This window comes from Mastigoproctus giganteus, chromosome 2 (assembly GCF_048544385.1).
Source record: "Mastigoproctus giganteus isolate SK-2022 chromosome 2, ASM4854438v1, whole genome shotgun sequence".
Classification (NCBI taxonomy): domain Eukaryota; kingdom Metazoa; phylum Arthropoda; class Arachnida; order Uropygi; family Thelyphonidae; genus Mastigoproctus; species Mastigoproctus giganteus.
This window is the reverse complement of record NC_143576.1, coordinates 157,627,436-157,641,681: the sequence shown is the minus strand read 5'-3', so window position 1 is coordinate 157,641,681 and position 14,246 is coordinate 157,627,436. Positions and strand designations below refer to the sequence as shown.

Below are 14,246 nucleotides of genomic sequence, written 5' to 3'. Positions count from 1 at the left end.
TTCAATCGAATAGAGTAATGATTTGGGCTCCAAAATATGCGTGTATATAAAAACACGTTAAATAAAAACAGTGATAAACAATGTATTTTGATAATTTATTTCTGAACAGATCACAGAGAACGTTATTTTGATTGATGTTGATTTTATTTATAAAAATTATATATTTCATAGTTTATTCATATAAATATTACAAAGGTTAGCGTTCATTGTTTGTAATGATATGTTTAAGATATTGTGTATTTTAAATATACAATATCTTATACTAGAATAAACAATTTCGAGATGAATTCTCGCAAATACTGTTTTACTATTTTCTTACACTTGCAGTCGTGTAAGTTACTCTGCATTTGTTTCCATATACTGTAGAATATTTAATTCTCTATCTGGGAATCAGCTATTTCTTCATACGCATTTTCTTTTTAATGTCAACAGTGTACAGATTATCCTTTCGTCTTTTGACCAGGCTCTGTTGTTATTAGCTTTTTCACGGATCACAACACCTGAAGTTGCTGATTGTATCTTCTTCCTTCCTAACCACGTTGCTGTGTACAACGAAGGGTAATTTCCAAGATACTCCGGAAGCTCTAGGAATCAGAGCGAAACTGCTGATTACAGAGCACATCGCACCATGCGATTATCTGCAGTTAGATAACTCAGTTTGACCCGGAGAATAAATGTGAGAGACATGGTCATTCGCAGCCTACAGTTTGAAAGGATATTTGAAGATTGGACTGTCACTAGTATCTGTGGTTATTTCTTATAGGATAATTGTAATTAATATAATTAAAAGTTTTAGCTTTCCATACACTGTTCACCACTATGCTGCTGCGAATGGAAGTTCTGACGATCTATAATATCAATTCTATTTAGATTGTTAAAATAGCAATATTGGAGTATACTTATATAATAAAGTGTTCTATACTTCATAAGTGCTTCACAAATATATAAAACGTTCTGTTGTTTTTCCAATTTTTTATTTTTTATTTTATTATTCGTATTCCATCGAGTAATAAAATACTATCTTGCTATTGGCAGTCTGTTTAGGTTTCAGTAGTTTTGTAGAACAGTTTTGATATTGAGTCTGTTTATTTAGAACACTGGTGCTTTATTTCGTTACATGTGGGCCATATCCTCCTAGGGGACATATGACGACTCAGGAGGTTGGGGGGAGTCAAGTATTTTATATAGACCAGTCGGTTTTACCTCAACCTCAAATAGTGCAACTATTTTTCAATAAACAAATATTTTTGATAAATATTGATTATCAAAAATATAGTTTTCTGGAGAAGGGGAGAAGGACATAGGAATTTTTGAGATCGGATGGTACGAGAGGCGAAAAAAATTTGGCTGCTACTGACCTAGATTGTTTGATTTTCTTCAGTTTCTTTTTGATAATAGATTTTATTTTCAGAATGAAGCTTTTATTACACTTTAAACGGCTGTAATTTTATAGTTACATGCTTGCGCATATAAGAAGAATTTTGCTACTTGGCACAGCTTTTATTTATTATTATTATTATTTTTTTTTTACTATTCCTCTATCATTGTCTGTAAAATGTAAATTTTATTTATTATATTAGATCTGAGCGAAGCTTGAAGTACTAGATAATACATTATCTGGTAAATGTGACTTGTGAAATGCAGTTTACGCCTAAACCTCTTAATAGCAACATAGAAATGGAACTATTTATAGTCTCATTTCTATTTCATTTTCATTTGTGTATTAGTTTTAATTTCAGATAATTAAATATAGAAGCGGCATTTGAATATTTTATTCCTCAGAGAAAAATATGAATGTTTGAACTGAACAAAAATTGTTAAAATAATGAAACAATTTTAAAGTAATTGCTTGTGCAACACATGGTTCACAAAACGTGTCAATGAAAACTGCAAAGCACGAGTGTCATTCATAAAGTAAAGGCAATTTGCGTAATAAATAGTGATAACATGACAAAACGTACAAATAAAGCGTGCACGACGACATCGCTCAACAGTGGTGCAATCCGAAAGCGGAGCCGACATGTTCAACCAGTAAAACTCTTCGAGATTCACACGAATGATAGCTCAGTACAGTGAAAACTGAATTACTTAAAGAAAGATTTAAAAGTGGCAAAAGAAGTAGAAAAGCGCCATTTTCCGCTGAAGCGATGTTGATATTGTCTTAGGACTGTGAGAGACCCACCCTGGAACTGGGACCGTGTACAGACTATTAATAGGAGAGGAGTTGAAACCTGCTAATCTCACGAAACTTCGAGATTGCTCTCAAAAGTTGTTGTTTTACCTCACGACAACGCAATCTCATTACGGAAGTAGTGAAGGTCGAATTTAAATTCGACCTTCTCCTTCATCCATCTCAGAGTCCGAATCTTGTCTCATCTGACTATTGCCTTTTCGGACCGCTCAAAGAAACATTACGTGGTCATTGATTTTTAAATGATGAAGTAAAAGACGCAAAGCATACTTTGCTTCAGGAAGATGATGGACCAATTTAACACGTGTTTTGGAGAAATAAGGGGATTACTTTGTAGTTTATTAAAACAATAAATTGCCCTCGTACTTTTAATTACAAGCTACATCGACTGAGATCATCAACCCATTGGAGAACTGTAGATATTTGTATGTTTCTTCGAAGATTTGTTTTCTGTATTGTACAATCACTGTACGCGTGGAAGGTAAATATGCAGCTGATTGATGGGCCTAACCGAATTAGCTGGGACCATTCTATGGAGATACTTAAGCTGATTGATTTGGCACGAGCTGAGTGGTAGGATTCGACTTTTTGGGGGGGGGGGTCTTTGCGGAACGCCTTCGTGGTTAGCACTGTTGGTAAGATCGCCGTCCTCTTCACACCGGGTGGAAAAGACCTGAGATCGAGTCCCGTCGATGACAGTAGCAATTTTTCGGAGCCTTTTTCCCAACGTGGCTGAGTTAGTCGGTCTCAGGTGAGGGTAGTATGGTTTTTTCTTCCGGAAACTCGAGTTTTTCGTTCAGCAAACAAAAAATCGGCCACAGAACACGTGCAATTTACAGACAATATACACGGAGCAATATGGCGTTGGTCGCTGATAATCCTAAAACCATACTACAACAACATCTTACTTCACGAAACTTCATATTTTGCAATATTCAAATCAAAATCTGGGGAATACAGTTAGCATGAAATAATTTAATTTTTATTTATATTATTTTATTTTTACACATAACAGGTTTACCCAATTACAATAGGTTAATTCATATTTACAATATATAAAATAATATTCAATGATAAATAAAACGTACACTTCAGATTAAGAATAAAGCAATAAGAGAATTGTGCTACACAATAAAATATGTTATTTTAATTAATATTGAAAAGGAATGATCTGAAATCAATAAAATTAATTATAAAATATTTGTTTTTAAACAAAATTTTGTTCGTGTACAGAAGTTTTTTAAAGTTTCATAGATCAGGTACAGTGGCTTTTATCTAATTTTGGAATGAGGTAAAGCTGACAAAGAGATCGAGATTATAGTGGTTAATTAGAGCGAGTAAATAGTTCAACGAGAAAAGCCTTCCATACTCTGTTCTGAAATTTATTTTAAATATGGTATGTTTGCGCGTATGATATTGTGGAACATTAATTGCTATATACGATAAAAACCAAGACTGATGGATGTGCTAGTGACTATTCTATAGATCAATTCGAGTCTCTGGGTCTGTCTTCTGGTTGAGAGAGGTCTTATGCGATATTTATTTAAATAAGTTAAGTATAAACTGCTTTTTTAAAGTAAAGATAAGGTCCAGTATCAACATATTTTTTTTATTATTGTGGTCTGTATTTTTTCAACTTTTTCTTTTAGAGCCGCGGTAGTTCAGATTCCATACTAGACAAGAAAACTGTAATGTAGGAAGGATAAGACGACAGAGTAAGATTTTGGTTAGTTTAGAATTGTATAAACCTGCAGTCTGCGAGGTAGCACAGTGGTATCGTCACCATCCTCTCCACAACGGGTGGAAAAGGCCCGGGTTCGAATCCCGTCGATGACGCGAGCAAGTTTAATGGGCTTTATTCACTTCGTGGCTGAGTTAGTCGGTCTCAGGCGTAGATAGCACGGTTTTTCCCCCAGAAACTGCGGTTTTTTAGTCCAGCAAAACATGCAAATCGAACAGAGAACACACGCAATTTACAGTCATAATTCACACGGATATATGTAAGAAATTACGGGTGGCCCTAATACAATAATTTGAATTTTTATATAAACCTTCAGCTAGTCATGCCTAATAATATGCCTAATTCTTTTTTAAATTTATTCAAAATACCCACTTCCACGACATCAGAAGGTAGTTCGTTCAAACAATTAACAATTTACAAATCTGTCCTGCAGTACGATCACTGCAGGATAGATGTGCAAATTAATCCTTTTTCAATACAAGTTTATGCCCCGTGACGTGTTGTTCGAGAAAGAATAAAAATGCCGTCAGCATTTAGTTTGATCAATCCATTTAAAGACAAACAATTCAATCTTGTCTCCTCGCAGGTCCTAGTGGTCAAGGGTTGAAATTTGCAGAACTGCAATCTTTGGTGGTAAGAGTGCCGGTTTGTGTCTTTGACTAATCTGATTTATCCTCTCTGTACCTGTTCTAAGAGATCCATATCTTGCTTAAAATGAGACTTCTAGACCTGTATGCAGTACTCAAGATGGGGCATAACCATTGCTTTATACAATGGAATAATCACTTCCTTGTCCGTGCTGGCAGAACCATTAACAAAACCAAATAATAATCACTGCTGAAATTTTTGTTATATGATTATCTTTCTATGCCATATTTCTTAAAATAATTTTCCCTTAATGATATTTATTCAGCCAATGGGAGAAGAGAGATGTGACCACGCGGTACCATTCTTGATTTCCATATGTAAAGTATTTATTTAAATAAACTAAATTCAACAAGGCATAATATTTTAAGAGTTTAAGATTCTATGTCTATATAATATCGGTGTAGATACACCATAGACAACTCTTAAAGTAGTGTGAAAGGCACCACCGATGAAAAGCCAACTAGCTTTGAAACGGTGCCGTTTGAGTGGTGGTACCCACCGAGAATAATTGACAATAGTCTTCTCTATTAGTGAAGCGTTACTTATTCTAGATAGTGCAATACATGGTAACTCGTTGTAAAGGATGAGCACAATATGAGATACAGATGAAATGATGCTTTTCACACTACAATCGTAGTTTTTCTTTAACAGTTGTCTATGGTGTATCTACACTGATATTATATAGAGTAGTAACGTATTTACGTATGTATTCTTAGCTGAGGAAGAGACACACACAGAGTCGAAAGCTTCTGTAAGTATTTTTTTTTATTTTATCAAAAGAATCAAGCGTTGCGAGCAGGGGACGAAGTCCCCTAGTTTTTATTAAAAAAGTATTATTATTATTATTAGCCATAAAAAAAAATCTGAGTTACCCTGAGAGAGAGAGAGAGAGAGAGAGAGAGAGAGTCAGAAGTATTGCAGTGAATAAGATTAATTTTAAAACAAGTAACTGTTATAATATTGATGCTATCAAATCAGTGTTATCATATTTTAGGTTCTATATACAGTACATGCTTTGTACATAGTATACAATGAATCACCAAGTAAGAGAAGAATAATGATATCACCAGATGTGAGCCCCTGTGGTTTGTTTGTATTCTTGAAATGAATGTTTCTCAACTTAGTTGTTATGAAAGAATCTCTTGGGATCGCGAAATTTATTTATAAATGAAAAGCCCAAAATATTTCTTTATAAATAAGGAAAGGGAAGTTTATTTTCTTTATTGTGATAGATAATCTGAACAAATCCGATTTTATTCAGACAACTTTTTTTCCTCCTAATAAAATATGTATGTAGTATGCGAGTAAAAGTATGTAATCATATTCAATTAGTTATTTTCAAGCTAACGGAAGAGTAAATTAATAAGGTGCTTAAGCTGAAATATGTTACAAAATAACCTAATTTATTTTTCAATTTTTGTTTATCATGACAGTTTTGAGATATATTTTTGTTGCAAATTTTTTTGGGACATTTGCTTGTTCTGTCTTAAAAGAACCCTGAAAGTACAGTAACAAATGACTTCGATTAGTTTCACAGCTGATTTCAGTTTTCAAAACTGAAATTCTCTTCCGTCTCAAAGAATTTATGACACAATAATAATTATTATTGCAGGAAAATGATTTGAAGTGAGAAACAGGTCCATGGAGTTAGGTACTCATTTCCATTGTGATCTAAACTTAACTATTAGTACTACTACTAACAAGGATATAAAAACAAAACACAGATGAAGTAGGTCAGGGTCAGCGACACTGCACTGCACAAGACTTTTACTTGCGTTTTTCTTTCCTTCTTCACGATGGAAATGTCGTATATCTCAATTGAAGAAAAGAATAAGAGGAACTGATGTAGTGCTATAGGTATTTGGGGTTCAAACAGTTCTCCACCTATGACGTACTGATGACGTGAGATAACAGATAAGTAACGTACGTGCTGTGTACACAGGTTAATGCTAATGCTAGGTATTAATATTTTGGGATCATTTGACTTGTCACATTAACTGAATCATCGAATAATGAACGAGTGGATATATATAGGCACGACATTCCTCTAAACCAGTGATTGTAAACTGAGGGTACGCTTACCACTAGGGCAATGAAAACGCTTTCGTACTTAATTGATCCTTAATTATTTTTTACGTAACAACTATACATTGTCGATTATGCTTTTTTATTTATACCAAAGCAGTCCAGTTACAATGCATGTGTGAATATAAGTATAACGTCAATAACCAATATGAAATATGTTGTAAACTACTTCAATAACCAATATGAAATATTGGTTATTGAAGTAGTTTACAACATATCTTAACAGTTCATATATGGAATGTAGTCTCCGAAAAAACAAAATAGTAAAAACGGTTAACAGACAAATAGTTTGTTCCCCCCCTCCCCTGCTTATTTAAAATAGAGAAGTTAGTGAAGAATTCAATCCCAAACTTGTCACAGTGTTAAGAGAGCAATTGGCTGAAATGTCCAAATAAATGGGACGTGTAATGGTGGTGTTTACTTCTGTGGAAAAGCAGTCGAACACTTTTTTTTACACTTATATTTTTGAATAAATAAATAGCAGATTTATGTTTAAATACGATAGCCTTTCGGTGATACGATTTGCTTGAAAGTAGCGCAATACTCAAGAAAATTGTATTACATTAGTAAGGCCAAATGATGCGATTAAGCGGACTTTTCTGCATCAGCCAAAAATAAATGATAATAAAATAATAGAATAAAAGTAAAATAATAATAATAATAAAAAAACAGATATTCATAATATTCCCATTCCCACAAGATAACCATCCAATTCCATTTTGAATTTAGTCACACTCACTTCCTGTGCCACATTGGGAGACAATTCATTTCATTGTTCAACAACCCGCTTGACCATAGGCGAACTTTATGAGATCTAGTCTTTTGTTATTTCCTGAGATTTTTTATTTGTGTCTGGTTCATGTCTCGTTTACAATAGAAAAAAAAAGACCACCTTCATTATTTTACTTCACCCCTTAAATGTTTACTTAACCCCTTAAATGGTCAGGCGCGAGGGTACATAAGTACACGTGTTTAGCTAAATACGGTGTTGGTTCTCGTATTCTCTGTATCTTATGAACTCCTCTGACCGTGTGGTCGTCTTGGAGTATAAAAAAAATATTATTATTTTTTTTTATTTTATACAACTCAATCAGATCGATCCCCCCCCCACTCCCAGAAATGTCTAATTGGCAAACTTTGCATCCCACACTTTCTTAGCCGTCTTCATGTGTGCATCGCTTTGCACTCGACACCAATCTGCTCGCCCTGCTTTAAATCTTCTCCAGAAGTCCTATGCTGTTTTAGATGCGATTTCCATATCCGAATTACAATACTTCAGATACAGTCTAACCATAGTCTTGTATACAGAGATAACGAGGTTCTCCTCCCTACTAACAAAGATCCTATAAATCACGGACAGGACACCATTTGTTTTCCTAGCCACCTGTTTACACGGCCATGGAAAATTTCATGTCTGACTGAATCGTAAAACCCAAGTCTTTTTCGTCTTGAACCACTTCTATCAAGCTTATATGTTACTCCGGGATTTCTGTTTCCCCAGATTTAGAAACATAAAACTTCAATTGTCATTTTTCAGACTATGTATGCAACTGATTCAATTCGTTTTGAAGCAACATGGCTTGGTTCAAATTGTTAACTACCCTTCCCATCTTCAAATTACGCCTTCGCATGAACTGCGAAGTGCTGGAAGGCGTCTAGAAATATAACAACCCATAGGAATCACGCTGCATCTGACAGTTGCCGAATATTCAATAATACTGAATTCGGGCTCCAAACAGTCCGTTCCATTGTCATACTCGGAGGTCAGTTGGATTGGCGACCATGGACGAAGGAGAGCTCACTGTAGATGTTTCACGAATTCCAGAGTCCGTTCTGGAACACTGTGAGCTCTTTTCATGAGCTTATCATTCCGTGTACACGCTTGATAAAAAGTAAAATTCTGGGCTAACGCTGATTACTTTCCTTGGGAAAAATGTTTGCAGTTGTACTATGGATTTTGGTAGAATTGTTTCGTTGTACTGTATTATCTTTTTTTGGAAATGAAGAAATTTTGTACGAGTATCTATTCTGTTGCAGGTGTACCCTCTCTAGAAGATACGCCGTTAGAGCCAATACTAGGAATGGAAGGAGAGGAAGTGTTAATGGAGTGCGTTGTTCGACATATGGATAATTATACAGTGAGTAGAGTTTTTTGTTTTATCCAAGTAGCCGTTTATTTCATGTATATTAAAATTAGAATTTTACATATACCAAAAGACCACATAAAAAGTGTACCAAACCAATAAACCGTACCAAAAGCATTCGGGCACAATCACGTTGGGAAAACACGATTTTTTTTTTTTTTTTAATGAATAAATTAAAAGAATATACGCCCGATTTTAGCCTCGATGGTAACATCGATCCTTTCGTTATGTACACTTTTTTTTTTTTTTTTTTTACCAGTTCTTGGAACAGGAAGTAGGAATTTGTGTCCATGTGTCCTTTACCCTCTCCAGCACGACACGTCCTGATTCAGCGTTCTAGTTCGATCCGATTCAGGTCTGGTGCCTGTTAGTGATTAGTCATGGGGGCTCATTATGATGCCTTAGTGATTAATCTGTACGATAGACGGCGGGGTTGCCAAATATTGGTTGGGACCTCCTAAATGCAATAAATCTAAATATACTTACCAAGTGAGTCGTTGACTTACCATTGCTGGCAAACTAAGTTTTTACACTGTTCGCTGTATGGGACATGGAGGAGCCGCTTTCGTACAACTACCATAATGTGGGTACCACAGAATTGTCCATGGCGTCAGTATACTACTCAGCAATGATAGTTTATAGCACAACAACCAGCGTCCGAATCACGAGAAGCAGCTCACTAACTGCATCCTTCCAAAGTAATTGTAGGCACAGTCACTGCTGTAGCTGACGCTCTCCAGCCGCATCTGATTTGAAGGTTGTGTAACGCTACTCATTGAACCACGAAACAATGAGATAGGCACCAATGCAAGCGGACTGAAATTAATTGATGCGATGTGGGGCTTGTAATCCCCACATCGCATCAATTAATTTCTGGAAGGGGCTGCTGCTGCCATGGATTTTCATGGCAGCAGCAGCTATGCCATAAAAACCCTAATGTATACAGCGCTCTGTAGTGAGCCCTGTGGACACAGGTATGGATATTTGGTGCTCAGTTCACTTTCATCACCTTCAGTAGCGTTTCGATTCGTAATTTTTTTAATACCTGACAATTTTCGTGCACATTCGTCGCCCTCTGGTTTCTATTTTTTTATTATATAAGTTTCTGTTGACTTAGTAAGGCTCAAAAGTGTGGTTGTTGCACACACTGCGAAGCCGATGATCTGACGATTACGCCTCTTCACAACTTCATAAAGTGCCTTGCTGCGAATTATTCTATTTGTTTGTTTGTGCTATCCTTACCATTTTAAATCTTTTTAAATCTTTTCCTTTTTAGTATAAATCTTGTTCTCACCGTTCACCCTATTGAGAATAACGTCCTCCTAGTGTAACAAACAGTGTAATTTATTTACAAAATGCTGAATACATTAAAATATCTAGTAGTAATTAAAATAAATAGTTAAAAAAGTAATAATGAAATAAAATAAAAGTTTAGAAATCTAAATGAGAAATAATTACATTTATTTTGAATTCCAATATCTGTAGAACAACGTCGTTTATTCTCCAAACTTTAAAAAGGGTTGGAGACATTCCACATCCCTGCCTTAGTCCTTTTGGTGTTCTAAATTCTTTCGCTATCTTTTTTCCAACTTTGACTGTTGCCTGGACTGTGTCATAGACCCTCTTTATCAACTGGATGAAAAGTTGATCTACTCCAAATTTCCTAAATGCCTTCCACAGTTGGCTTGTTGGTATCAGCCAACTTCTCTGACATCTGGTGAATTATGAATATGAATTAACAAAGGTAATAATGTATTAATTGGTAGTTATCTTTAATGGATATAGCCTACAAAGGAAACGAGTCTTTTAAAGTCAGGACTAGAGAAACACTTTTATCCACTACACTATGGGTTCAACAGTTATCATTGCTTTTGTATTATCCCGATTTACAATGTTAATTGGTCATTTGCACAAACACTTAATTTCATATTTAAAAATAAACTCTTTAAATTCGGTTAATGTCATAACTCAATTTCTGGTTGGGAGATTTCAAATGATATATGATTTATCTTTGCAGACGAAAAACGTGAGACCCGTATAGTAAACAAACGTATATAGAAGAACGGTTTTGATAATGTCTGTTGGACGAGTGATAATACCCAGAACATTAAAAAGTCTATATAAAACTTAAGATTCCAAGTAGACGAATTTCAAAATCATCAGTCGATTCAAGCATTCTGTTGTGGCCTGCTGAGATACAACCAGGTCATAATCAAACTTGGAAGACATCAATGTGCTGCCGAAATGGTAATGTGCGTATTTTAAGAGCAAGGTCACGAAGAGTTATGGCACCTCGTGGCTCACAGTGCGTATTTTAAAAGTTTTGGCTTAAATACGCACTGTGTCCGGAATTGACGAATACTGTGTTTGTAATTGTGTATTCTTTGGTAGATTTTTTTTCCTGTTTGCTGGAATTAAAGCCTGAGTCTCCTGGAGACAGAATTATGCAGTCTTCTTCAACTCTCAGAATGACTAACTCTGTTTTGGTGCGAATTAAAAAAACAAACATACACAGGGTTTGAACTAAAATCTTTTCACACTGTCAGACGAGTCTGAGTCTTTACATCTGGAGTCGTACATGTTACGTAGAAATATTATTATTATTTAATAAGAATAACTTTAAATAAATAATCTTTATTTGTCTTACCATATTAAATAAAGTGTTACAACGGTGAGTGACAAAGTCCCTTCACGGCAGTAAATGCCAGGGGCTACATAACAGCGATAAATTCTCAGTTAAATTTATTTATTTATTGTTTTAATGCTTCAAGGTTTTGTACCACCTACACTTTGTTTCGTAATCCTGATCGGCGGTTACTTAATTAAAATCATAATCAAGTTATAAGTTACTACATGGTTTTCATTCTCCTTATCTCTTGATTTATTTACATAGCACCACCCTCGTCATCGGAGTCGAAGTGTCTGAATTTTTGAATGAAGGTGGATTGGGAGAGGTCATGAGCTGTTAAGGTCGTGAGGAGCCTAAGACTAATGAACCTCCTTAACAAGTTTATAGCTTAGGGGCGTCACCAGGAGTTTCATAGGGGAAGTGATAATAGGAAAATTAACAATTACTCATACTACAGCCGCTGTGACTGACAATTCTTCACTGTGCCAATGCTGTAGTCATCTTCTGCCCATACTCAGCTTCTCTTTGGATTAAAGGACAATCTATGCATTCCAGTGGTTCCGCCCCTGCATAAGTTGAAAGGAAGAAGGAAAGTATCTTCAACCTGTGGAAACCAGGATTTTGTCAATCCGACTTGAAAGTGTGCTTCTTGTTGCGCGCTCTATCGGATCTGGTCTGGTTAAATATGCGCTGATTCAATTAGACCTTGTCGAATTGTGCTGTAACGACAATTGTATCGAAGAAGGTAACTGTTATACGTTCAAACAAAACAGTTAAGAGGTTTGATGGTGTAATTTTTTAAGTGGTTGAGGAGGGAAGGGGAAAATTGTGGAATAGCTTCAACGGTGCAGAATACCTCCTGCAGACTGACTGCGAGTCGCATATTTTCAGTCCACTGAGGTCCTATCTAACTGGGGGTCAATTTCTCCACGAAGATGTGCGGACTCGTCCCGAAAGCTCGAATGCTGTTTCGATTTTTTGCAAGCGACGACGGTCATCCATAATTAACTTGGCGCATGGAATAGCTTATTAAGAGTTCTTCATCTGAAGAAATCATTTTGTGATTTTCTCCAGACAGGTTTCAACAAATTACAATTCTATTAAGTTTCATAATAGGATAGTTATTTCGGCATCCTGCATAGAATCTCGAAAAAAAAATTATATCGCAAGTTCACCCTTAAAAAAATAACGCTTCTTGTATCTTTTCTTTTTACAAGAAGGGTCAAAGAACTAGGCAGAAAAACCAAAAGAAAGTGCTTGCAATTGATTGCCCTGTTGTCAAGTCACGTGCCTGATGTTGTGGTCAACTATTTTCCAAGAACCTACCGTCGTTAGGTGGAGTGTTGAACTTCACTTAAAAGGGCGGAGCTTATCGAGACGATCTTTTTTGCTTGTAGGTGGAATCGTACCGAGATGCAGCTCGGGCGAACCTCGCCTTGTGTTGCCAAACTGCAGAACCTTCTCGCTATGAAGATCTGATTTGATAACGCCCTTTCAAAGTGTCGTGCCTTAAAAGGCTATCTGACAGCTGGCTAAGTACAAAGCAGCATTCCCAGTTCTTACCTGTGAAGCACAACTTGAAATAGCGAAGTAGAATAGAGATACGGAGCTCCTTGCACGTGCCTCTACCAGATTATCTAGCCTTTGTCATGCGTGAAGCTTTATTCTTGCTGTTTTGAAGATTAGTGAGACTTCGCGTAGGAAATTTGATGTAGTCGAAGATAATTATAATACTATGACGCTGCCGCATTATTTTCATTCTTCGAGACATCGTTTTATTGTGAAGTGTAAAGTGATACATTTGAACACTGTTAGAATGAGAGAGAAAGAAGTGGCACTAGTATATGCAAAGTGTTAGCTGGCAGTAAATGATGAGACAGCTAATTTGAAGCAGAACTTAATAGTTGTTAGTTTTACTTCTTAAAACAAACATTTTTTTTTAAGTAAAACCCCAAACACGATGAGTATTAGAACGTAGAGTACTTAGTAACGTGCGCGGATTGAAAGCTAAGAAGGACGATACTTGTTGATATTAGACTTGGATTTCTGTAAATTGAAATCTGGGAATACATGAGAAGGATGCTTGAACACAAACTTCTGCTTGTGTTCCAGAGAATACAAGCAGAAGCAATGAATTCAGAAGATAAAAATTTGGTTCTGTGAGCTTGGAGTTGGAGAGTGAATGGGTCGTTGACTGAATGAGGCACGTTTTCGGACTCGTTTTAAATTGAGTGGTGGAATTATACGAGTAGATGTCAGTTCAGAAGACCAGTGCCCATGGAAGTATTTATAAAATAAGCATGTAGCAGAAACTGAACATCTAAAACTTCGTAAGAGATGGGTCTTAAATTAACCAGACTGACTGCTTTTGTATATAGTCTAGAGTTCTAGACACACACAGTGAAGTTGAGAGTATTCCAAGGGAGGGCTGATTTGGGATTTTTTTATTTATTATTTTTTTTCATGCAGAAGCAGCAATATTTATAATGTGCTTATGCCAAGAAAGATTAGAAATCAGGGTAATTTCGACGTAAACATTTGTGATCTTGTCTAGATTTCTGAGTATCCTCAAAGATGAGCATAGGAGTAGTAGACTTTTTTTTGTGACATAAGACAGGACTGAGTTTTAGAAGCGATCATAGTTAATTATGTTTAATTTATCCCATTACGGAGCTGCCTGGAGATCTAGATTTAAATAATGGTGGTGGATATTCTAGAATTTGAAGCTGTTTGTGCAGTGCAACATTGCTCAAACTGGAAGGTGTCACAGCAAAACTATGGATAGGATTTCAAATAAGTTGAAGAAAT

At 35.8% G+C, this 14,246-nt stretch overlaps 1 protein-coding gene across 2 annotated transcripts in view; it reads left to right on the top strand.

Moving 5' to 3' along the window:
• LOC150089688 (Ig-like and fibronectin type-III domain-containing protein 1) overlaps positions 1-14,246 on the top strand; it is a 337,470-nt gene that overhangs the window by 99,936 nt on the left and 223,288 nt on the right. For both annotated transcript variants that reach the window (XM_090389599.1, XM_090389600.1), the window contains one exon: positions 8,703-8,803. In XM_090389599.1, coding sequence (XP_090245725.1) covers positions 8,703-8,803 — 101 coding nt within the window. The remainder of the gene's footprint in view (positions 1-8,702; positions 8,804-14,246) is intronic.